Consider the following 27,409-nt stretch of genomic DNA (forward strand, 5'->3'; position numbering starts at 1 on the left):
ATTAAGTCAGAAAAACCTCATGTAAACTGTGATAAGATATATATTGTAATCCCTAGAATAATCATTAGGAAAACAATTTTAAAAGATAGTAATATGTTTAAATAAAGATAGTAATATGGTAATACTCAACTATATGCCACCTACAAGATTTGCACTAGGAAAATATATATCATGTTAACCGTAATCAAAAGATAGCTAGAGTAGGTGTATTAGTATCAGACAAAGTAGAATTCAGAGCAAAAAATATTATCAGGATAAAGAAGTTCATTTCATCATGACAGAGGTAAATTGCTCACGAGGACAAAATCCTTAACATTTATATACCTAATAACAGTTTCAAAATACACAAAGCAAGTACTATTATAACTACAAGGAGAAATACAGAAATCCACACGATAGTCAAGAGATTCCAATATCCCTCACTCAACAACTGACCAAATAGACAGAAAATAGTAAAGATACTGAAGATGTGAACAACACTCTCAACCAATGGAATCTAACTGACATTTACACATTTCTCCAACAATAGCAGAATAGCATTTTAAAAAACTATGTACCATATTCTGGACTATATACCATATGTTCTCTGACCACAATTGAATTAAATTAAAAATCAATAAAGATTTCTGGAAAATCCTCAAGTATTTGGAAACTAACATATTTCTAAATAATCCATGGGTCAAAGAAGGAATCAAAGGGGAAATTAAATTAGTATTTTGAACTAAATGAAAATATCAAAATTTGTGGGATGCCAGTAAAGCAGTACTTAGGGAAAATTTCTAGCAATAAGTAAGCATCCATAGTAGAAAAGAAGCTTCAAACCAAGATGACAACTTCTACCTCAAGAAACTAAAGAAGAAGAGTAAATAAAACCCAAAGTAAGCAGAAGAAAGAAAACAATAAAGACCAGAGGGTACCAGTTAATTAAACAGAAAAACAAAAACAATAAAGAAAACTAAACACTGGCTCATTAATAGATATATTTCATAAACCTTTAGCCAGATTAATCAGGAAAAAGGAGAGAATACACAAATTGCAATATTAGGAATGAGGGAAGAGACAATATTTCAGATTCTACAAATATCTAAAAAGTAATAAGGGAATATTGTTAAATAATGAACAACTTTATGCCAATAAATTCAACTCACGTAACGTACAAAATTTTAGCAGATCAAATCCAACAATATAGAAAAAGGATAATGCATCATAACCAAGTGGAGTCTGTCTCAGGAATGCAAGGTTGAAGGTTGGTTTAATATTTAAAAAATATATCATCTTAAAAAACCAAAAGATCAAAGTAGAAATCACAAGGAAAATTATAAAATAATTACAGATAAATGAAAATTAAAACACAACATGCCAAAACTTGTTAAATAAATGTTAAGAGGAAATTTATGGCTATAAACTCTTACACATTAAGAAATAAAGGTCTCAAATCAACAAACTAAGTTTTTATCTTAAGGAGCTAGGAAAAGAACAGATTAAATCCAAAGTATGAGAAGATGAAAACAATAAAGATTAGAGCAGAAATAAACAAAATAGAAAATATAAAAACAATAGAGAAAAGCCAATGAAATCAAAACTTAGTTCTTTGAAAAGATCAACAAAATTGACAAACTTTAAACTAGATAAAGAAGAAGAGAACTCAAATTACTAAAATCAGAACTGAAAGTGGGGACATCACTATTGATTTTACAGAAATGAAAAGGATTTTGAGTACTATGAACAATTCTTCACCAACAAATTGGATAACCTAGATGAAATGAACACATTCCTAGAAACACAAAACCTACTAAGACTGAATTATGAAAAAAATAGAAAATCTGAATAGACCTTTAACTAGTAAGGAGACTGAATTGGTACCAAAACCCTCCCAACAAAGAAAAAAGCTCTGGACCTGATGGCTTCACTGGTGAATTCTACTAAACATGTAAAAAAGAAATAATACCAATCTCTTTCAAATTTTTTCCAAAAGTTGAAGAGGGGGAAACACTTTCTTACTCATTCTATGAGGACAACATTATCCTGATACCAAAGCCAGACAAAGACATTACAAGAAAACAAAACTACAGACCAATATCCTTCACAAACATTGATGCAAAAATCTTCATCAAAATAACTAGCAAACCAAATTGAGCAGCATATTAAAAGGATCATATAGCACAACCAAGTGGGAGTTATTTCTGGAATGTAAGGATGGTTCAACATACGAAAATTAATGAATGTAATACACCATATGAACAGAATGAAGGGGAAAAAAAACATGATTGTCTCAGTTGATGCAGAAAAAGCATTTGACAAAATTCAACTCCTTTTCATAATAAAAACATTCCAACAAATTTGGAATAGAAGAAAACTACCTCATCATACACACACACACACACACACACACATATATGGTAAAAACCCCACAGCAAACATCATACTGAATGGTGAAAGACTGGAAGATTTTTTCTAAGATCAGGAACAAGCCAAGGATGTATGCTTTTGTCACTTCTATTCAACTGGAAGTTTCAGCCAGAGCAATTAGGCAAGAAAGAGAAATAAAAGGCACCCAAACTGGAAAGGAAGAAGTAAAATTATCTCTGCCGATGATATCTTATATGTAGAAAACCCTGAACATTCTACATAAAAGAACTGTTGGAGTTAACAAATAAATTCAGCAAAGTAGCAAGATACAATGAGTAATCTGAAAAGGAAATTACAAAAACAATTCCATTTACAATAGCATCAAACAAAATAAAATACTTAGAAGTCACCTTAATTCAGAAGGCGAAATCTTGTACAATAAAAACATTGCTAAAAGAAATTAAAGAAGACAAATAAATGGACAGACATGCCATGTTCATGGACTGGAAGATTTAGTATTATTAAGATGTTAACACTACTCAAAGCAATCTACAGATTCAATGCAATCCTTATCAAAAGCCCAATGACATTTTTTATAGAAATAAAAAAACCCATCCTAAAATTCATATGGAATCTCAAGGGACCCCAAACAGCTACATCAATCTTGAAAAAGAACAAGGATGGAGGACTCATACTTCCTGATTTCAAAACTTACCACATAGCTACAGTAATCAAAACAATGTGATACTGGTATAAAGACAGGCATATATACCAATGGGATAGAATAAGACCAGAAATAAACCATGAGGTTATACACAAACGTATGTATGTACGTATTTATGTATGTATGTATATAGCTTTTGATAATAAGGTCAAGACTACTCCATGGGGAAAGGACTCTTTTCAACACAATGGTGCTGGGAAAACTAGATATGCACATGCAAAAGAATGAAGTTGAACCCTTACCTTAAACTATATATAAAACTTAACTCATGGAACAAGGGCCTAAATATAAGACCTAAAACTATAACACTCTTAAAAGAAAACAGAACAACAGTTGCATGACAATGGATTTGGCAATGATTTCTTGGCTAGGTCACCAAAGGCACAAGCAACAAAAGAAAACAGAGACAAAATGGACTCTACAAAAATTAAAAACTTTGTGTATCAAAAGGTACTATCAACAGAGTAAAAAGGCAATCCACAGAATGGGAGAAAATTATTGCAAATCATGTATCTGCTAAGGAATTAATATCCAGACTACACAGAGCACTCCTACAACTCAACAACAAAAAACAAACAACCTGATTGAAAAATGGGCAAAGAACTTGAGTTGACATTTCTCCAATGAAGATATACAAAAAGCACTAGCACATGAAAACATGCTCCATATCACGAATCCTTAAGGAAATGTAAATCAAAACTATGAGCTACCACTGTCTGTACACTTAAAAATGGTTAAGATGATAAATTTTATATGTATTTTACCACAATAAGAGGATTTAAAAAAAAATAAATGAATGTAATTCTCTATATTAACAAAAACAAAACAAAACAATCTGATCATCTCAGCAGACGCAGGAAAAGCATTTGAAAAAATCCCGCATCTTTTCCTCATAAAAACGCTCAGTAATTTAGGAACAGCAGGCAACTTTCTCAACCTGATTAAAGGCACCAACAAAACCTAGAGCTACCATTATGCTTAGTGACAGTAAAAGACTGAAGGCTTTCCCTCTAAGACAGGGGTCAGCAAACTGTGGCCCTCCTGACTATTTTGATTGAAACACAGCCATGCCTATTCACTTATGTATTGTCTATGGCACATTTTGAGGTACATGGCAGAGTTGAACAGTTGCAACAGAGACCTATGACTCAGAAAGTCTAAAATATTTACTGTTTGATATCTTAAGGAAAAAAGTTGCTGACCCCGGACCCAAGATCAGTAACAAGAGAAGGATATCTGCTCCCATCACTTCTACTCAACACTGTACTGGAGTTTCTAGCTAGTACAATAAGGCAAGGAAAAGGAATAAAAGGTATCTAGATTGGCAAATGGCAAAATTATCTATGAAGAAAATGTGACGGAATTCATTTTCCCCCCATTTTTTCATAAGTACTAGGTATCTAGTACTTATAACCCAGGAAGCCTTCCTTGACCCCCATTAAAAGTAACCACTATTCTGACATATCATAATAGATTGATCTTACCACTTTGGGGGCTTCAATTAAATTAAATCACAGTTTGTACTTTTTAAATATCTGGCTGCTTCTCCTCAGTATTATGTGTGAGATTCATCTATGCTGCAATAGTGTGTTTTCTTTTTTGTTTCCATATAGTACTCTATACCACAATTTACATATCCATTCACCTCTTGATGAGTATTTGGGTTGTTCCTAGTTTTTGACTCTTATCAAGACTGTGAACAACTTCATAACTGTCTTTAGGTCAACACAAGTATGCGTTTCTGTTGGGTATATACTCAGGAGTGAAACTGCCTGCTCTATGATACATGAATGTTCAACTTCAGCAGATACTTCCAAACAGTTTTTCAAAGGGCTGGAACATTTCACAATCCCATCAGCAATGTCTTAAATATTCTTGTCCTACTTCCTTCCCGATATTAGATATTATCAGCTTTTTAAATTAGGCATTCTGCATCTCATCTGCTGTAGTGTTATCTCATTGTGGTTTTATTTCCCTGGTGATTAATGATGTTGAGCACTTTCTCAGCTGTTTACTATTCACCGCACATCCTTCTTTTATGACGTGCCCAAGAAGTCTTCTTATTGGGTAATATAAGTCCTCTAACTTTGTTTTCCAACACTGCCTGGGCCATGTGGATTTCCACATAAGTGTTTTAATCAGCTTGTCAATTTCTATTGGGAAAAAAAAAAGAAAACCCTGCTGCTATTCTGAGTTAGATTAGATTTACTTTATAGATTATCTGTTCTTCCAATCCATGAACTTGGCACATTATGCCATTTAGTTAGGTCTTCTTTAATTTCTTACTTGACTTTCAAATGCTAATGAAAATTAGATATTTATTTTTTTCTCATTTGTTATTAATTCTAATAGTTTATCTGCAGCTTTGTTAGGATTTTCTACATAATTATATCTATGAATAAAGAATTTTATTTCTGTTTTTCCAGTCATTACAGTTTTTACTTCTTTTTTCCTTACTGCCCTGGTTAGGACTTTCAATACAATATTGAAGAGAAGTGGTGAGGACTGACAGTCTTGTTGCTTTCCTCCTCTCTGGAAGAAAGCTTTCAAAGTCACCAGTAAGCTTGATATCTACTATAGATTTTTTTCTAGGTGCCCTTTATTAGAGTAAGGAAAGTTCCTTCTGTTGAGAAATTCGTTCCTTTAAAATAAACAGTTGTTAAATGTTATCAAATAATTTTTCTGCATCTCCTGAGATTAGATCATATTTATCCGTTCATACTGAGAACTTACTCTGAAGGATTTTACTTCTTTGAAATTTTCTGAAACTTGGCATATGGCCAATTTTGATAGACATTCTGTGACCAACTGAAGGAATGTGCAATCTGCAGTTTTCTAGTGCATCAATTTACAGCTGTCAGAACAAACTGGTAAATAGTGTTACTCAAATCTTCTATAGCTGCACTAAATTTGTTTGCTTCTTCTACAAGTATTAGTTACTGAGACAGGTGTATTAAAATCTCCAAATACAACAGAGGGTCGGTCTATTTCTCCTTTCAGTTCTGTCAGTTTTTGCTTTATGTTCTTTGGAGCTATGTTACTAGATGCACATGAATTTAGGATGTACTATAAGTACCTGTGAAGTTTTCTTATTGGGCAGCGTAAGTCTTCCAACTTTGCTTCCCGAGACTGCCCTTACTTGTTTTGATCCTTTCACCATAATGAAATGCTCCCTTTATCTTTAGTAATATTTCTTACTGTGACATGTACTTTGTCTGAAATTAGGATAGCTCTCCCAGCTTTTAGTTAATATTTGCATAGTATACCTTTATCCATTCTTTTATCTTCAGTCTTTTCATGTAAAGTGGGTCTCTTGTATGCAAAACATGATTGGATTTGTTGCTTATAATCTGAAAATCTTTGTCTTTTAACTGGAATATTCAGTCCATTTACATATATTGCAACTGCAATATTTTTGGTTTGAATTTATTATTGTACCCTTAGTGCTTTGTTCTCTTTCTCTCCTTTCCTGCCTTCTTTTGGGTGAATCGAATATTTATTATTATTCCATTCCCCCCACCATTAGCTTCTTAATTTTCCATTTTTATTACTGTTTTAGTTGTTACCAATATATAATTAAAAATTTTCTAGCAGCCACATTAAAAAAGTAAAAAGATATATAATATTAATATATCTTCATTAACCTAACATATTAAAATACGATCATTTCAACAGGCATTAATATTTTTAAATGGGATATTTTACATTCTTTTTTTCCATACTAAGTCTTCAAAATCTGGTATGTATTTATGATCACAATACATTTCAATTCAGACTAGCCACATTTTAAGTGCTCAGTAAAGCATATGTGGCCCATGACCACTGTTATCAGTGCACATTTCTAGCATGTGAACCTTAACTTATTAGAATCTACCATAAATTAAGAATTTTATAACTTTCTGGACAATTCAAAGACCTATTAACTATATTTACTGCTCTACCAACTTTTTGAGCCATGTTGTTTTATATTTTAAACCTAAATATATCTTTAAACAAGACATATTTATTATACCACAGTCAATATCCATGTATATTTATCCGTGACTTACTCCTTTCAGGGCCTGCTGGTGACAAATTCTGTTTTTGTTGATCTTTTGTTAGTTGCCAATCTTATCATTATTCCTCTTAAGTTAGTATCTTTTTTCTCTAATTTATGATGTTTCTCATTAACTTTGATTTTAGCAGCTTTACTATGACACTCCTATCCTTCCCTGTCCTCCTGGGACTCCAATTATACATGTGTTAAACCTTCTATTATGTTCCATATGTCTACTACACTCGAGTATTTTACACATCTTTTCATCTCTCAGTGCTCAGTGCTTCACTGTGGATATTTTTAACTGATCAATCCTCTGATTCACAATCTTTTACTAGGTTGAGAGTGCTGTTAAATGCATCTATTAGAGTTAATAATTTCTGCTATTGTATTTTTTAGTTTTAAAATTTCTATTTTACAGATACCAATTCTCCGGTAAAATTCTCTATCTCTTCACCTATTTTCTTAAACACATTAATCAATCTTTTTAAGGCCTATCTAAGAGTTCCAACATCTGGATCACCTGAAATTCTTTTCTATTACTCATTATTTCTCTTCATTTTCAGTCATTTAAAAATTTTTTTTGGAAGGCCTGGTATTTTTATTAAAATTTTTATTTATTTTAAGTATGTTTTTCCAGTACTCATCAGCTCCAAGTCAAGTAGTTGTTTCAATCTAGTTGTGGAGGGTGCATCTCAGTGGCCCATGTGGGGATCGAACCGGCAACCCTGTTGTTAAGAGCACCAGCGCTCTAACCAACTGAGCTAACTGGCGCCCCAGGCCTGGCATTTTTTATGGAATTCTTGATACTGTGTATGACAATATGAGAAATAGGTGATGTCATCTCCCTCCAAAGAGGTTTTAAGTTTCTTTTGGCAGGTAACTAGAATAAAAGCTGTTCACTTTGATCTAGTCAGGGAAAGTTTTGAAGCTAAATTTCAAGTTCATCTCTGCTAGCCAACTTATTGTAAGGCATAGTTTTTGTTGTTGTTTTTTTTGAGGTTTCTACTGAAATCCTGGAGTGTTTAACAGGGTCATTCCTCTGGCTGACCTTGAACTCTAATTTTTGTCTTCCTAGTACTCTGAGAACAAAAGCTGTGCTTCAGTTTCTATCCTCTTGGCAGCAACTTTCTGCTGAATTTCTCTAAGCCGACCTCCACACATCTTAGGATGTGACAAATTCCTTGAGGGCAAAAACTAAATCAAATATTGAGTTCACTACTCTGAGATTATCTTTTCCCTGGGATTCTGGACCCGCAAATCCTGGCTGCCTTCACAGCTCTGAATTCAAATTTCGGTCTTCCTACTCAGTCGTCCTAAAACAAGCTCTGGACCACTGCTTTCTGTTTAGCCTCTTTCCTGTGCCCGGAGTTGGCGAATGCTCCAAGGGTTTAGAAAAGCAGAGGTGAAATACGGGGCTCAACACAATATGTTTTCTTTCTCTGAAATTTTGGCTCTTGCCAAATCTGCCCCACCTGCCCTAGTTAATCCCTAATGCCTTCCAAGTTAATTTTTTTGTTTCATATTTTAAACAACTTTTATGGTAGTTATCAGCAGATTTGGTCTGAGAGTCTAACACACCGTTAACAGAAGTCCATATTGAGCTTTAATTATTGGTGTGCCTTTTACTGACTAGTCCACAAGCTTCCTGAGAATAGGGAACTTCCTTTTTATATCCTGATTTCTGTTAAAACATCCAGCACACTATCTGGCATAGAGTTTGCTATGTATTTGATAAGTTAATTTTTATGTTGGGAAAAATTTCTAGAAGGCAAGTAAAGCACATAAAAACATCACTTCTAAACCATTCAAGCCCATCAATTCTTCTGATTCCACTAATCTCCACTAAGAAATACGCAATCTTTTCTTCCTCAGCCCAAGCACTAATGAACAAATCTCTCAATAAAACTGTACATTCTTATTGCCTATTTGAGATTAAATTACCTCAGGCAGTACTAAAAGCTTTCGTTCATTTATTAAAACTATTTTGTACTAGATTAAGTGATTTCATTATCCTTTAGATTAACCAATCCATTTCTAGGTTTGGCATTTTTATCAGAAAACAATGAGAGTTTTCATCCAAAAGTAAAATTCTCTTAAATTAACCGTTACAGGCTACTTGAGTATATTCAGTTAGGTTTTTACAGAACAAGAAAACACAGTACTAGAGAAGTTGTTAAGAAATTCAAAACCCCCCAAAAAAAGTTTACTGAAAGTATAAATTATTTTCTTCTATTACCTAGTTACTCTTATATTATCAATGTCTTGTCAATCCCTAAAGAAACAGCTAAAAGTACAACTGAAAGTAGTTGCCCCTGGGAAGCAGAAATTAGAGGTGATGGAATAGGGCAGTGGATTATCAATTCTCTATAAGCACTTAAGAGTTAATTGCATACTTAAATTTTAATTTTAAGACATAATTGTGTGCAAACTGAGGTACTGATTTTAAAATAAAGGGAAGACTTAATCCTTAAAACAATAATTCTGAAGGTTGTTTATGTAGTGCCATGGACTTACGATATAGCCTTGAGGAAGTCATTTATCCTTGTGTGGGATTTCAGTCCCACATTTGTAAACGTGACAGTAAATCAGAACGTCAAGGCCTTTTCAACAGTAATATCCTGGTATCCTAAAACATCAGTGAACAATAAGCAGCAGGGCACAATTTAAGAGAAAAAAATGTATTTGTTAGATAAAAGGCCAACTCACAAGGGCTTGTTTTATAATGGATAGTTAATGAAATTACAGTGATTAGTACAATTATTCTAGGATGACTCTTAAGAGAGTTAAAGGAAGATGATATGGGTATTAGAGAATCTATCTCCGTTGATTAGACAGCTCCTACGATATAAAGCATGCATGGTCCAAGCATTAATGATGCATTTGGGGCCTGAGAGAGCAGTACGTGCTAACTGTCACGTAACAGTTCCTGCTCTAGTGAGCTAGTTAAGTGTCATAACCTGCCCTTTCCTGCAGACTATGAGTAGTCAGAGACCAAAAGACTGGTCCCAAACTGCTAGCTGCAAAGGATGGGTATTCTCATTCATATTTACAGTCAGATAAGGAAAGGGCTCTGGCACCCCTTACATGGCTTTTGATAAATTAAGAGCTCTATCTGATGTATCTTTCAGTTTTAAAAGATTATGCATTTAGAACATCCAATTTTAACTCACAGACCTTGAAATAAAAGAACCAGCATCCTATCTACTTTTAAAGACCAAGAACAGATATCTGTCTCACAGGAAACAAAAGCCAGACAAACAAAAAAGCCACACATATATGTCATTACGGAAGTGTGCATGGGAAGCAAAGAAGGGGGGAATTGGGTTTGTAGCATAAGTCTGCCTAGTGTATGAAAAGGTTTTTCTTTATGTATGTTAACTATTGTGTTTGACATTATATTTCCTCCTGCATTGATAAGTACCCAGTAAATGAAAAAAACTTAAGTTAACTGAAGTTCTTAAGTGTGTGTATCTTTTAACCACACACAATTTACCTTAAAATCATAAAATCAGAGAATTTAAGTGGGAAGGAACCAAGAGACATTAACTCATTAATTTAATGCTTGAATTATCTCAACTTGATTATTTAATTATTTAATCAATTTGACGCTTGGCAAAGTTCCATAATCAAGGGGGAGATATGTTCAATTATCTAAAATAACTCAATTTAAGTAGTAGGCTAGGAAAATTTAAAGCTTATATTAGAATACCCAATAACATAGAAGAAAACAATAATTTAAAAATCTATTAAACATGTAGTATATGATGGGAAATGTGCATGACCCCATCTTACAGAGAAAACTGAGACTCAAAGAGGCTAAGTGGTTTGTGTAAGGTCACGTAAGAGGCACAGCTGACATTCAAAGCTTATCTGATACCAAAGTCCAAGGTCTTAATCACTACTCTGTGTGATTTGCACTGTTCGGTCTATGGATCACCTACAGTGCTTGTAAAAATGCAGATTCAGGGCTCACTGTATACCTCCCGAATTACACATCTATAGGGTGGGTCTCAGGAATCGGTACTTTTCCACAATCTTCACAGGTTTCTACATACAAGTTTGAGAACTCCCATTCCAAAAATGAATCCCCAATGTATCCCATTACATTCAATATACAGGCTCAGACAGTTACTCAGTTCTGCCATGTGCTAAGCCTTATGTTAAAAGCTCAAAGGAGGCCGAGACAGGCCCTTCTTGTCCACTGGTGAGAATAGACAAAAGCTCACAGTCTAGAAAAGAAGACATACTGCAAACTGACAACTTTTAATACCCTTGTTATATACCCCATGGGATTTAGGAACACAGAGATAATGAGTCACAGATGCAAAGACCTCAATAGAATATACCCTGAAATACAGAAAACACTGTCCTGGATCAAGTTCAAGTCAAGGAAGAACTTGGCTCCAGCGGCTCTGTGAAGAGTGAGTAGGGGGAAGGGCATGTGTGAGAGATGAACCGTTGCAGGAAGGAGCAGGGCAAAAACGATTTTGTACAGATGCTAACGTCTAACCTGATGGAGCAGCCACTCTCCAGATGGAAGGCATGTAGGGAGAGGATGGGGGGCATTCAGGGCCAAGGTGAGACTGGGGATTTCACAAGAATGAGGAATAAATAAGCCTAGGCAGGGGCTAGACCAATCATAAGGGGTCTTGTTCTCCATGCCAAGACTTTAACCAAATGACCAAGAGGAAGCAGCTTAAAGAGAAGCAGATCACAATTTCAAACTAATTTGGTAGCAGATTAGAAGATGGATAGAATGAGAAAATTACTTACATCCATGCAAAAAACGTTTATTGCAGCATTATATATAATAGCCCAAGAAAACCAAATGTCCATCAACAGATGAATGAATAACATGGTATATCCACACAATGGAATATTATTTGGCCATAAAAAGGAGTGAGGTATTGATAACATGCTATAACACGAATGAACCTTGAAAACATTATGCTACATGAAAAAAGTCAGTCACAAAGAACCACATGATTGTGATTTCATTTAGATGAAGTGTCCACAATCTACAGAGATAGGAAGTAAATTAGTGGTTGTTTACAGCAACTGGGGAGTGACTGCTAATGGTAAGAGATTTCTTTTTGGATTGATGAAAATATTCTAAAATTGATTGTGGTGATGGTTGCACAACTCTGTGGATATATTAAAAACCAATAAAATGTACATTGTAAATGGGTGAATTAACTCTTATGTGAAGTGTATTTCAATAAAAAATGCTGTAATGGAAAAAAAATTCAGTAGTTGTGCAATACTGATTTATGCTTGAGATTTCAGCCCTGGACCAAACCTGAAGCCACCAGCATTAATGTTCTTGCCACTAAGCAAAGCTGAGAGTACCAGTTGTATGCCTGCTTTCCGGTCTAGAGTATCAAAGTCTTTTAGGCTAGAGTTTTATGACTGGCTTCTTTCACTTAGCATTTTTTCAAGGTTCATCCGTGTTGTATGTAGCACGTGTCAAAACTTCCAATCCATGAACAAGTGAGGGATGTCTTTCCATTTATTTAGATTTTCTTTGAATTTCTTTCAGCAACTTTTCGTAGTTTTCAGTATACAAGCCTTGTGCTCCCTAGGTTAAATTTATTTCTAAGTATTTTATTCTTTTTGATGCTTCTTAAAATGAAAGTGTTGTCTTAATTTCATTGTCAGAGTTTTGATGGCTAGTATACAGAAATGCAAGTGATTTTTATTTTTACATTGACCTTGTATCCTGCAACTTCACTGAATTTATTTATTGGCTCCAATAGTTTTTACATGAATTCTTTAAGGTTTTCTAGATATCAATCATGTCATCTGCAAATAGAAATAGTTTTACTTCTTCCTTTTTAATGTCTTTTATTTCTTTCTTTTGCCTAACTGCGCTAGCTAGAACTTTCAGGAAAATGTCATATAAAAGTGGTGAGGGTGGACATCGTTTCTTGTTCCTTATCTTAGGGGGAAAACATCCAGTCTTTCACAAGTATGTAAGTTGTGGGTTTTTCATAGATGCTCTTGGAAAAGTTCCTTTCTATTCCCATTTTAAGTGTGTGTTTTTTCAATCATGAATGGGTCTTGAAATTTGTCAAATACCTTTTCTGCAGCTACTGAGATTTTATGTTTTTTCCCCTTTATTCTATTGACATGATGTATTACAATGATTAAGTTTCATATGCCAAACCAACTTTGCATTCTTGGGATAAATCCCATTTGGTCATGTTGTATAATTCTTTTTATTTACTGCTGGATTCTATTTGTCAATATTTTGCTGAGGATTTTTGCATAAGGAATACTGGTCTATAGTTTACTTGTGATTATCTTTTTCTTACGTTGTTGTCAGGGTAATACTGGCCTCACAGAATGAGTCAGAACACGTTCTCCCTTCTATTTTTGGAAGAAACTGAGAAAGACTGATGTTGATTCTTTTAAACATTTGGTAGAATTCACCAGTGAAACCATGTGGTCCTGGGATCTTTTTTGTTGGAAGTTTTTAAATTACTAACTTAATCTCTTTAGTTGTTATAGGTCTATTCAGATTTTCTTTCTTCTTGAGTCAAATTTGGTAAGTATGTGTATTTCCAGAAATTTGTCCATTTCATCTAGGTTATCTAATTTGTGAGCATACAATTGTTCACAGTATTCCCTTTCAATCCTTTGTTTCCCTGTAAAATCATTAGTAATGCCTCCTCTTTTATTCCTGGTTTCAGTAACTTTAGTCTTCACGTTTTTCCCTTTGTCAGTCCAGCCAAACGTTTGTCAATTTGTTGTCTTTTCAAAAAATCGACTTTTGGTTTCATTTTATCTTCTGTACTGTTTTTCTATTTCCTTAACTTCTGCTCCAATCTCTATTATTTCCTTCCGTCTGCATGCTGTGAGTTTAATTTGCTCTTCTTTTCCTATTTTCTTACAATGGAAGGTTAGATTATTGAGATTTTTCTGCTTTTCAAGGTAGGTGTTTATAGCTATAAATGTCCCTCTAAGAGCTACTTGACGCCTCCCCTAAGTTTTGGTATGTTGCAAATTTTCCTTCAATTTGGTATGTTGTGAAATTAATTTCTAATTTCATTCCACTGTAACCAGAGAAAATACTTTACATAATTTCAGTCTTTTAAAATGTATTGAGACTAGTTTTATGACTCAGCATACAACGTATCCTGGACTATTCTTTGTGCACCTGAGAAGAATGTGTTCTCTGCTGTTGTTGAGGTGAGTGTTCCACAGGTGTCTTATAGATCTAGTTAGTATATAGTTCATATACATAGAATATAGTACAAGTCTTGTATGTCCTTGTTGATTTTCTAGCTAGTTGTACCCCAATCATTTACGTGTTTTTTCTTTTTTTGCTAATTTTTTTTATTGTGGCAAAATCTACATAACATAGAATTCATCATCCTAACCATATTTAAGTGTACAGTTCAGTGGCATTAAGTACACTTACAGTGTTATGCAACCATCACTACCATCCATCTCCAGATATTTTCTTTTTGCATAACTGAAACTGGGTGCTCTTTAGACAATAACCCCCCATTAGCCCCTGCCCCCAGCCCATGGCAACTACCATTCTACTTTCTGTCTTTATGAATCTGACTACTCATATAATAAGTGGATTCATAAAATATCTGTCCTTTTGTGTATGGCTTATTTCATTTAGTGCAATGTCTTTAAGGTTCATCCATGTTTGTAGCATGTGTTAGTTCTTTCCTTTTTAAGGCTGAATAATATTTCACTGTAAGTGTATATCACATTTTGTTTATCCATCCACTGATGGACACTTGGGTACCTTCCACCTTTTGGCCATTGTGAATAGTGTTGCTATAAACATGAGTGTACAAATACCTTATCCAATCCATGTTTTCAATTATTTTGGGTAGGTATATACACATGAGAAGTGAAACTGCTGGCTCATACAGTAATTCTATGTTTTAATTTTTTGAGTAACCACCATATTTCTTTCTGCAGCAGCCGTACCATTTTGCATTCCCATCAACAGTACATAAGGGTTTCAATTTCTCCACATCCTTGCCAGCACTACAAGTCTCCTTTGTATGTAATAGAAGATGGAGACATGTAGACACTTAGTAAATCCTCATCGACTATTATGACTTTCTGAGAATTGAAAGTCCCTTGGAATATACTTGGCTCTTTAATCCTAAATGAAATGAAGATCACTGCCTGAAGTCATGTAGAAATCTGTCTAAAAGGGACTTATTTATGGCATATCTTAATCTGTTCCTCCACTACTCCATTACCTCTTTGATACAAAAATTGTTAGGGAATGTTACAGCTAATTCCTTTATGTCATCTTGGTGAGATGAAGGCTGATGTAATGACATCAAGAATACAGAACTTTTGGGGCCAACCCGGTGGCTCAGGCAGTTGGAGCTCCGTGCTCCTAACTCCGAAGGCTGCCGGTTCGATTTCCACATGGGCCAGTGGGCTCTCAACCACAAGGTTGCCGGTTCAGTTCCTCAAGTCCCGCAAGGGATGGTGGGCTCTGCCCCCTGCAACTAAGATTGAACATGGCACCTTGAACTGAGCCACCGCTGAGCTCCTGGATGGCTCAGTTGGTTGGAGAGCATCCTCTCAACCACAAGGTTGCCAGTTCGACTCCCGCAAAGGATGGTGGGCTGTGCCCCCTGCAACTAGCAACGGCAACTGAACCTGGAGCTGAGTTGCGCCCTCCACAACTAAGACTGAAAGGACAACAACTTGAAGCTGAACGGCACCCTCCACAACTAGGATTGAAAGGACAATAAGTTGACTTGGAAAAAAAAGTCCTGGAAGTACACACTGTTCCCCAATAAAGTCCTGTTCCCCTTCCCCAATAAAATCTTAAAAAAAAAAAAAAAAAAGAATACAGAACTTTAATTCCCTTCTCATATTGTACTTCTGTACGGATGCAACAAAATATGAAATGGCAATTGAAAACACTGGCTGCAGGCTGGGAAGTGTCTCTGTAACTAAATCATATGTGAGAACACTAAGACTCTAAACTATACTTTTTAGCAGTCTAATGGATATATTTTAGAGGTTTCCATTTTGTGTAAAATTAGGACTGCCTCTCCAAACATCGTATTTAACTTCACTTAAAACAAAATATTGAAACAAAAAAGAGAGACAGACAAAGGGAGGAAAGGGTAGGATATTAAAATAGTCCAGATGTGAAATGATTACAGTACAAAGATAGTACAGTGGGAAGGGGGAAATGCTATGAAAAACAACTTAGCCAAAAAAAACAAAACAAAACAAACTTTAAATGCTTAAAGTAAAATAAACATATTTTCATTTAGTCCAGATGAGACCTCAACAAAAGCATTTAAAACCAAGACTTAAATAAGAAAATGCTATAATAGCTGAATAAAGGTATTGTAAAGATGTATTGTAAAGGGTATTCTGGAAAGGTAAGCAACTGACTAAGTGACACTCTGCCATATTTGTGGCAGACTTTCAATGTGCTAAATGTATTCCAGTAATTCAGTATAGGACTCATTATTTCTTTTCTTTTTTGTAGGACTATCATTTCTAATGTGAGATACGTAGCAAGCTATGACATTCCAGCACCTGGTTTGGCAATTGCTCATGTTGATAAAAAAGTACCATATGGGTTACCTGATAGCCTTCTGTTTTCTTCTGACACCACTTCAGCAAGGCATTTCTCTTTGATCCTCCATATTCTCTTGCCAGTGCTGAGAGGGGGTCCTTCCTTTCTTCCCTGATAATTGAAAATAAATCAAAAGTTGAAAAATTTTTTATTTGAGCATCATTATAAGCCAGAAATCCTACAAACAGAAGAGACCAGTGTTGGTTTGCATTCTTGAACATGATAAATGCACACACCAAGGCATCCAATGGCAAGATGTATCACTTCATTCATTTGGTTTTACCTATCAATTTTTACAGTGTCCTTATAGACCCACCACTGTCAGGGATTTCTGCTATATGAAGTGAAGGACTCTATTCATTACCCACACGGAAACTGGAAGATTCAGTATCGAGTCCATTCACAATTAATGGAATGCATTCCCGGATGCTCAGAAGGAAGAAAAACCACCTGATACTGGCAGCGTCTGAAAGTCATCGTGGCTTCCTTCCATTCAGTAACCTATCCTTCCATAATCTTTATACTTTGGTTTTATTTTTGTTTACTCTTTTTTGTTTCCAATCTTTTATGTCCTCAATTATTTCGTATTTTTTAAAAAATCACTTACTGTAAATACAAAGGACAAGGTTATACAAGGTGAAGGATTACAAGGCATAGTTCCTGCCTTCAAGGTATTTTATAATTGGGGGAAGCAGATGAGACAAAAGATGACAATAAATAGTAAAATATCCATAAAATATCTCAGACATGTTTACTGCTAAGCTGTACACTCTTTATTGACTGTAGGTAGTTAGAATTTTATCTTGCATAGAAAATGGAATTCTTCTGCAAACTCATCATTCATTCAACACTCCTACCATGCATGGAGCACCACAGGCTGTGCCAGGCAATGTGGGACTGCCGGGCAAGGGATGGTGAACAACACAGGGGCCCTGCTTTCTCAAGGAACTTCAAAGTTTACTATAGGATGGACATAGTATAGAAGCTTGGGGGGAAAAAATTAATGGCTATATATAATTCATTTTGTAAAAATACATGTAGGGTACTTTAGGGCACTGTTAGTTGCCTTGAAGGTAGAATAAATATTCTGCCCCAGACCACACACTGCCTCAAACAAGATTTTGTGATCACCTGGGTGACAGAGCAGGGGAGGCATACAACCCAACTCATCCAGCACGAAATCCCTTCTTTCCAGTAGCTACTTTAGAAGTCGAATACAACATTAAGGAATTCCTGGAGAGAGAGAGAGAGTGCTTTGCAAAATAACCTGCTTCCTGACAAGTAGCATACTCTTAAAAGCTTGGGCTGTTTTTCAGTGTTTAAAAGTAAAGCAGAGACTCTAGTCTCCTACCCCATAAACTTAGCTCAGTAAGTATCCTAGAGGTAATTATGTTACAAGTGGCTTAGTATTCTTCAGCATATTGATTCTGTCTGTACTTACCCTCCAGAGTATGTTAGGAAATCAAAGAGTATACATTTAGAACTGAAGCTTTTCTAGTTGAGAGTTGTACTGAAATAGCACCAACTTATCTTAGAACCAACAGTAAAATACAAAAATATTTCAACATTCAGTTAAGATTGTTGCCTTGAAGAAATATACTTTTACGTTCACGTGCTAGTCCAACAGGTTCCTACTTTGGTTTAAGGGGTTCAAAGAAGTTTGTTATAACACCATAGGAAAAGAGAATGAAGATAAATTTAAGATAAGTGAATAAATGCAAAAAGGCAAGCCAAAAAAAAAATCTTCATCATGCCCCAAATAAAAGTAACTACTACAATCAATGTGAAAGGTTCACTCTGGCTCACAGCAGGTCTGTTTTGTTAGAGAAACAGCATAAAGAGCATCAAAAAAGAATCAACGCTAAGGAGCTGCAGAAAAGAGACTCCTAGAGCTTGGAGGGTCATCTCTCCTAACTTCATTGTAAGATGAGCAAACGCAGGCGAGGAGATGTCTTGCTGAAGATCATAGCTTCTAAATGTAGGAGCCAGGAAGAGTGGGTGCTCTTCCCAAAAATACAAAGACAAGCACGGACAGTGCTCTCCCCCGTATCAGCCAGGGCAGAGCACAAGCTCCCCTCATGAGCTCCCCTCATCACCGCTCCCCTACTTACTACAACAGTGCACTGCTTATGGGGCCACTGTTCTAAGAGGTTGGTTCCCTGGAGGCACGGCTTTAAAACTAAGTATATAATTTGAGTTTGAGAGGCCAAATATCCCATTTTATCCTCAAACCTATAAATCAATATATGGCTACATTTCTGAAACCTATTCCTGTCTCTCCTTCAATTCTTAATACATCTTAAATACTTAATTGTTCTCAATTCCTTTTAATGCTTAATTCTTCTTAATACTTCTTCATGAGTATTTCCTTATTCCTATAAACAATGTATGCTAAATTTTTGACATCTATTATTCTCTTCTAAATTATAAATACTTCTTAGTCCCAAATGGCTTCTGACACTGAGAAATACAAATAAAATATAACATTACATTTTTATGTATTGTTCCTCAATTATTAACATAGCATCATAGTCTCAGCTCCCAGTCTAAACAATTAGAGCCATCGTTAGTTCTCATTTTTTCAGTCCTTTTCTAAAGATCTGTTGCTGAAATTAACCATCGTTCCCTTTGAAAAAGCTCCTGAGTCCAACCCTCCCGTCATCACTTCCACTGCTTTCACCCTGGTCCAGACCTGATAACTTTGTCCCAGAAACGTTACAATAGGCTTTAGCTGCTTTCCCCGCCTTTTGTCCAGAATAGAACAATTCTTGGATCATCTTCTCACACTGATTTATTTACCCCACTTTAGAGCTGCTACCACATCAAAGTGACTCAACTTGGCTTTAAAGAGGTTCCACGGCCGAGCCACATCCTTCCTAGTCAATCTTTTTTCCGCTGCCCCCAGAGATGGTAGGTCTACACCTCCTGGTTTTCCATACCCAGCCTCTCCGTGTGTGCAGCGCTACCTCCTCAGTAGCTAGCTCCCCCAACTTCTTGCTTCTTCATCCTTTTTGTGCATTCGCTCAAGTCACTGACCTCACCAACAATGCCCACCCACCCCCAAGGCCCCACTCCAGCTCCACTCTTCCAGCCTTCCCTAACACTCTACCCACACCCCTAGTATTTGAATTTCACAATGCTTGCTTTTGTAGTCGACCACTCTCCAACTTAAAAAACCAAACCCAAAACCACCAGCTGTGCTTTAGGAAAGGAACTATCTTTTTAACTTTCTTTTACTTTTTTACTTCTATACCATCTTATTCAATTCTGGGCATAGAAGAGGAGATCAGCAAAGACTTAATAACACACAAAGAAAGAAAAAAGAAATCAGTGCTTGAACGCATTATTTTACAACTTGATCATTTCCTCTCAAAAGGCCAGGCAAGGTACACATGAGAAGCACCAGTATTAACGGTTCTCTACCTTATCCGGCTTCGGGTAGTGGGGGTCACAGATGCCGTAGGAGAGGAGGAGAGGGAGAGCTGTGGTGACGTGGTTCCCATAGCCATCAGAGAGGCTGGCGATGCCCCCTCAGGTGCAGAGATGTCTCGTTTCATCTCTTCACTACTTCGTCGAGACACTGATTGTGAGAAATAGTCATTATGCATTTTATAGCAGAAACATTTTAAATCGAGAGTTCTTAGCACATTTTCTTCAGCAGGTTCCAAAAAGAACAAAAATTACAAAACAGGAGGAAAAACCAACATTTTCTTTATCTTACTGATAACTTGTAAGAATTTATTCTTTTCATTTAAAGAAAGAACTGTAAAAAAGGTAGCATATTTCAACAGTAGTTGAAATATGCACTAAACCCCACCTTACCTGATGGTAAGAAGTGTGTCTTACCCATCCCTATAACACTCAAAGTATCTACCTAGCACATAGTAAATAGTACTCTGTAAACATTCATTTAATCACAAATACAACTAAAAACCAAAGGCTAATTAAAGCAGTACCTGATAACTACCCACTCTCAACTGAAATCAAAATGACCCTTCAGAACTTAGCCAAAAATACTATTAAAAGGAAAGAAAAGAAAGAGACACATTTAATTCTGGGTCAGGCCATATTTTAAAAAACATAAATCAACAGGACAGAAAACCAAAAGGTGTCATGTCAACTACTGAGAAATAAAAACCATCAGAGAAGTCCTACTTTGACAGTCTCGTGTGGTAAGACATTATTGCACCTTGGTAGAATTACAGAAAGTTCTGAGAACTGTTAAGTGGACGTAGCCACTTCTGCCGTTAACAGAACCAAAATAAAACCGGCTTTCCAGCAAGGATGCGCTGAGTAAGAGCAGGTGCCCACAACGCTGGGCTGAGCACAGTGACAAGTGACATGAGACAAAGTTTCTGACCTCAGACAGAATTCTCTCACCTCAGAAGATGCTGGATGTGCAGGAGCCATTAACTGTCTCACCCCTGGGCTGATTGTAATGCCAATCAATGTGACACGTCAGTAACTTTCCCCCCTGATTATTAGTAAAATGCCCACCTTTTACTGGTTAAAATGTTCTTGATGATTTTAGGATAACCACAAGCGGAAACATAACACTGCATTAGAAAAGTGATGTCTTTAAAGATCCAGAAGAAACAGACGCTTTCCCCTATTACAGGATCTTATTAGAATGAGGCACTTACATATTCTGACATAATTTTATAATTATTCTTGTTTTCTCTTTCAATGTCAAATCTCTGTACGCCTTAAATCAGCAATATCTTTTAAGTGGTGTGCTAGGAAATTGAACGAGAACACCGTTCATAATTTTATATAAAACAGAGGAAACAGACTGAGAAAGAAGAGGAAGAACACTGTTACAGGAAAAGGGTTTGGGATCTGGGCTTTGGGATAATGATTTTGACTCGACTCCTTACTGATTTAAAGACTCAGCTATGATGTATAAAACTGTACTAATTTAAATACACATATAAGTGGGTCGTCAACTGTATGAGGTAGAGTTACAGGAATTTCTCCTTTCCTGGTCCAATTTTCAGTTGAGCTATTAAGAGTAAGAAAAGGCCACAAAGGGAAAATAATGTGAACAACTGATAAACTAAAGACTAGCTCTAGGAGACAAACAAAGCAAGTTCGTTAAATTCATCATTATAGGACGGCTTTATCACACTGGAGAAATCTGGCTTCCAAAGAATTTTGAATGTGCTCTGAAATAACTCTTCAAAAACAGTCATGACACACCTTGGGATAAATATTCTAATCTTTCACAATTATACCAACTTTGTATGAAGCTGTGTTTTCGGCACATCATCTAACCCACTCTGAGCATTTAAATAAATCCTTTTAAAAATGAATGGAACTACCTAGTTTTTGTTTTTTGAAATTGAGGCCATGAAATATGACTTCTATAGGATCTGAAAAATACAACAGGGGAAATCCAGAGTGAAAAAAAATCAACAAGAGATTTTAAAGAGACAAGTAAGTTAACTAAGTCTAAAGAGAAAAGTATTCAGTACTATTACTACAACTTCTAGATGAAGTCTTTTTAAAGGCAATTTCAGATAAAAGTCATTACCTGAGATGGTCTTGGCACTTTCCATGGCAGGTACTCTCGGCAAAGAAGCAGGTCGGCTGGTTGAAGATGTTCTTAATAGATGCTCTACACAAAGTGGAAAGGGTCACAATAAAGAAATCTGACACTGAACTTTGATATAACAGGTAGCAAGAAGGTGAGTTTTACTTCTCTCTCCCTTGAGGCTCATCCTTCTTTCCCAACCCAGGAGGCTTCAACAATTCCCCATACAGTCTATTTATACAAAACAACTTCCATAGACAAGAACATGGGAAAACATTTCATTCAACACTTTATTTCTAGGGATGAGACAGTTGACACAGATGAAAATGCTTCTAAATCACCAAATGCTACTTATCTCTTTGCTGCAATTCAACCAAAATTCAAAGATCCCCTACTATATCTAAGTCTAAAAAGTACAAACTAATGAAAAGCTTTGGCCTTGTGCCTACACAGGTCATGGGGAAGCCATACATATACACAACCACAAACAAGTCAGCATAGGATCATTACAATAATTGAATTGATAAAGTGCTATCAAACCACAGAGGGAGAAGCCATTCGCTTTGATTTCAGGCAGCAGGGAAGACTTCAACAACACACTGTAATGACATTAAGCTGGGCTTTAGTATAGAGAAGAGGGCTGGGGAACAGTATTTCGGCCAGATAATAACCAGAGCCAAGGTATAAGGACATTCAAGTTAGAGAATGATAAAATCCCAGCATGGCTAAAACATGGGCATGTGGAAAACCGAGATGGCAGTGAGAAAAGAGGCTTTAAAGGGAGGACGAGGCTAACCGGCCAGAGCCTTCATTACCTGGTACGTGGACTTCAGTCTAAGGGCAACAAGGGAGAGGCAGACATTTCTGACCATTCAGGGAAGAACACAGTCAGATACGGCCTCGACCTTCCGCGTTAGCAGCCTGCCCTTATTCTACCCCTCCCCTGCTTTCTAAACACAAGCTGCCTGGGGAGTTTCTTGAGTTCCCTGAACACGGGCACACGCTGTTCCCACACCTTCTATGCTCCGCCTCCGTTCCCTCCTTGGACCGGCTACCTTTACCATCCTGCAAGTCTAGCTTCCACATCGCCTCCTCGGGACCTGCTCCGCCGCAGTGTGAGCCCCCAAACACAGACCAGCACACTTCTTACCTAGGGCTACAAGGCCGCTGTCAGGCCAGGCCGACGAGCACAGGACAGACTAGATGAGTTCTGCCTAGTCGGTGTGCATTAGGGATGTGTGATTAGGATGAGGGAAAGCACCACCTCTTATACTTAATGAAGACTCTGAGTCTCATTGCCCAAGAATGTCCCTACAGCAAACATTTTTCGAAAAAGGGGAAGGCAAGACTCACCGCACACTAGTCAAACAGGTCATTCAACACCGCTTTTTAAGAACCAGTAATTTAAAAAATACTCCCTCTTATAATATGATGTCAAAAGTAATGGTACATGACATTATCTTTCAAGGATAGCACATCATTTACCGCAAAATCTATTTTCTAAGCATATGATGAACATCTGGCTGTAATTACATACGACTTGGAGGAGAAGGGAGTGGGAAGGATGAAGTTACTTTCTTAATGAAGATAGGACTTATACAGCCTAGAGTCATTACATCTTTCTTTTCTTGAGCAAACATCACCTCTGTGAAAGAGCCTATCAGCATCAATCAGGATGCTGAACGCTGTTGGCAGTTGGCCTTCCTCCTCAGGAAGAGCACATTATGCACAAAGGCTGACAGACAATACAAAGTTAGCAGCACATGGAAATAGGAGAAAACGGAAACCAATGTTTTAATTTAATCAAATTCTCCATTTTACAATTATGAAACTGGTCATTTCCCTACAATCTTCATCTCCCAAAGAACATAGCAAATGAAGAAAGTTAAAACAAAAGTTATAAAGACAAATGAATCAAAACTAGTGTCAGCCCTATAATAATGCCCTACATGGAAAGTGTTTCTAGGTTGCCTTGTTTCTTTCTCTTTTACACAGCACACACAATTGAAACAAAGCTCATGAAATTTACTGCTGATTCATTTGCCCAACACCTCTTCTTACCGCACGTCTAAAGATCCAAGTCTGTCTCAATTTGGTAGACCCTACCATAAGGCAACATCTATTTTCTGAAAATGGGCAAAATGGCACATATTTCATAGCCCTTATTTAAATAGCCACAGTAGATTATTCTTTTCAAAATTATTTGTGATAACTTTCAACTGGCACAACACAGTCTGCTGCCATCTCGTGAAGTACTTTCATTGTGAGATGACACTTGTGCTGAGAAGCACACATCACAGCAAGAACACGTGCCCATCGACTGCTACAAGTAAGCAGGCTGGATTCCATCTTCATGTCAAACTGTCCGTTCATCTCACTTCAGGAAATAAGATTAGTGTATTGTAGTTGAGAGTGGCAGGCAGGAGAGAGTATATTTTATAATAATAGAGTCTATTGCCATATGGAGCTACTCTTGTCTCTAATCCATTCATTCACCAAAAATCATTTGGGTGGCCACTACTTGCCAGGCTTGGTGCAAAGGTCAGAGAAAGGAAGAAGATAGGAGGCAGGAAACTTGCCCTCATGGAACTCAGAGTCTAGAGAGGAAGCCAGACATTTAAAAATCATTATAAGTGAAGGATGCTAGGAAAGAATAAGTACAAGGGGGCTCTGGGAACACAGCAGGGGATGTGACCTGCTCTCGAGAGGATGTCTGGAAAGGCCTCCACAGGAAATGACATCTCAGTTAAGGCTAGAAGGATAATTAATAGCTTTTACACAGGGCAAAGCAGACCTTGGAGGGGAGAGAGTGTTCTGGCTGAATGCTTAGCATACACCAAAAGAAATCCAGGAAGGCAATGTTCAGAGGGAAGCAGGGAGGCCGCAAGCAGGTGGGAGGGCCAGATCAGGCAAGGGGAAACCACGCGGGCAATGCAGGCGAAGTCACAGAGTTTGAACTTCACCCTGCTGGCAATGGGGAGCCAATGAAGGTTTTAGTAGCTGAGCATCTTTTGGCTCTAGTAGATTGGAGGGGTAACAGACTGTATGAGGAGAGATAAGGACGGCTTGGACTTGGGTGGTACCAGGAGAGACGGAGAGAAGTAAACAGATTCAAGGGCTCTGCGACTGGGTGGAATCAACAGACTTGCTGACCTAGTGGATATGGAGGTGAGAAGGAAGGAGGTTCCACATACAGAGATATGACAGGGGAAGAGTATTATGGGAGGAAAAGAGATGAGAACACATTGAATTTGAGAGCCCTATGAGATACCCGGGGAAGATGTGGACTAGGCAGCCAGAGAAGGAGTGCAGAAGAAAAGTCAGAGTGAATATGTAAGTTTGGAAATTTTTAGCATATAGTTGATGGGATGAGAATGAACTTGGTGCCAAGGAAGTTATGGGAACCTTGGTCAAAGAAGTTTCATACACTGGTGGGGACAAAAGTAAGGAAAGAATGTGTTGAGGAGTGGGAGACAGGAAGGAGACAAGCTGTACGAGGATGAGAAAGCCTAGTAGCTGGAGGAGGTGGGGAGATGGGGAGGGTTGTCTTTCTTAACATAGGAGGGCATTTTAAGATGACGAGGGAAGAGAGCCAACAGAGAGGGTGAAGTTGAAGATACAGGAGAAGGGGATAATAGCATGAGGCTAACGGCATCTATGAAAGTCCAGGGGGATGAGATCCAGGGCTCAGATAGAGGGATAAATCTATACAGAGATACTCTGTTCCCTTCCGACAGACAGGCAGCAGTAACATAAGCACACTAGGTCTGCTACTTAATTCTCTCTTATTTTAGAAATCATAGAAATTAATAGGTACAGGCGTTGTCCCTTTATTGTTTCCCTAATCAAATTTATAGGCAAAATAGTGGGTTAAAAAATAGAATTCTAACTATCCAACTTCTGTTCACAGAGGAGGAGTTCCAAATGGACCAATGCTCCTGCCAAAAACAACTCTAAAATTTAGAAAAAATATTAAAATCAACTACTTAAAGCCACTGAAGAGAAACCAAAGCAGGCGGAAAAATGAAAGGAGTCTACACTTGGAAGAAGGAAATAGCACTGGGTGAGTTTCCCAGTTTTATGGCTTGTCGGCAGGGATATAGGCCCCAGCTGAGGCCATGTAAGGCAGCGCAAATTTGGTAGAAAACCCATAGCCTTACTGCCTTGAAGAAACACAGGATATATCTCAGAACAACCAAAACTGTTGGAAAGAGAGGGGGTAGGGTAAAGACCAGAAAGGAAAGAGCCACAAATTCTGTACCATGTTTCCCCGAAAATAAGACCTAGCCGGACAATCAGCTCTAATGCATCTTTTGGAGCAAGAATTAACATAAGACCTGTTATTATATTATAAATCATCATATCATATCATATCATATCATATCATATCATATCATATCATATCGTATCATATCATAAGACCGGGTATCATATTATAGTAAAGTAAGACTGGATCTTATATTAATTTTTGCTCCAAAAGACGCATTAGAGCTAATTGTCTGGCTTGGTCTTATTTTCGGGGAAACACAGTATATAAACTCTGCCTACATCTTTCACTGACGTCTGAAATCCACAAACACTCAGATTTCAAAGAGTTGAATTAAGGACAAAATAACTGACCAGGTACTTCAACTTAAGAAAAGAGGCTGGAATTTGAGGTGAGTCAAGTTAACTGCTTGCTAACAAAAATCAATTATCTGCAAAGGAACAAAACAGAATCCAGAATCTCTACAACACGTGAGTTATGCTGCCCAAAATACAATCCCAAATTACAATCCCAGACATATGAAAAAAAAAGGAAAAAGTGACGCATACTCAAAAGAAATGGAAACCTACCTGAAGATTATTTGCATGTTGGAATTAGCAGAAAAGAATTTTAAAGCAGTTATTACAAATATGCTCAATGTCACAAAGGAAAGTACGTATGTTCTCAACAAATGAACAAATAGGAAATCTCAGATGAAAGAGTTGCAAGAATATGAGACAGGCTCTCCCTGAGACGCAACGCAAAGGACAGCCTAAAGCTAAAAATGGAGCCGACATTGAGAAAAATCCTCTGGGACATCAGTTCTCCCACTAAACACAAAGTATTTATTACTAGAGCAACTGGAAACCTGTTGTGCAGTGAGGACATCACAGCAACAACGAAACTCAAAACCCAACCCAGCTCCTGAGTAG

General features: G+C 36.9%; 1 protein-coding gene across 5 annotated transcripts in view; it reads right to left on the bottom strand.

The window, feature by feature from the left end:
- The window catches only part of SPECC1L (sperm antigen with calponin homology and coiled-coil domains 1 like), a 128,580-nt gene that overhangs the window by 25,878 nt on the left and 75,293 nt on the right, over nt 1–27,409 (bottom strand). For all 5 annotated transcript variants that reach the window (XM_074321714.2, XM_074321716.2, XM_074321713.2 and 2 more), the window contains 3 exons: nt 22,232–22,315; nt 20,122–20,278; nt 16,707–16,809 (listed from right to left, as the gene is read on the bottom strand). In XM_074321714.2, the coding sequence (XP_074177815.2) occupies nt 16,707–16,809; nt 20,122–20,278; nt 22,232–22,315 (344 nt within the window). The remainder of the gene's footprint in view (nt 1–16,706; nt 16,810–20,121; nt 20,279–22,231; nt 22,316–27,409) is intronic.

This window comes from Rhinolophus sinicus, chromosome 9 (assembly GCF_057876585.1).
Source record: "Rhinolophus sinicus isolate RSI-liver-muscle chromosome 9, RSI-T2T, whole genome shotgun sequence".
NCBI classification, from domain to species: Eukaryota; Metazoa; Chordata; class Mammalia; order Chiroptera; family Rhinolophidae; genus Rhinolophus; species Rhinolophus sinicus.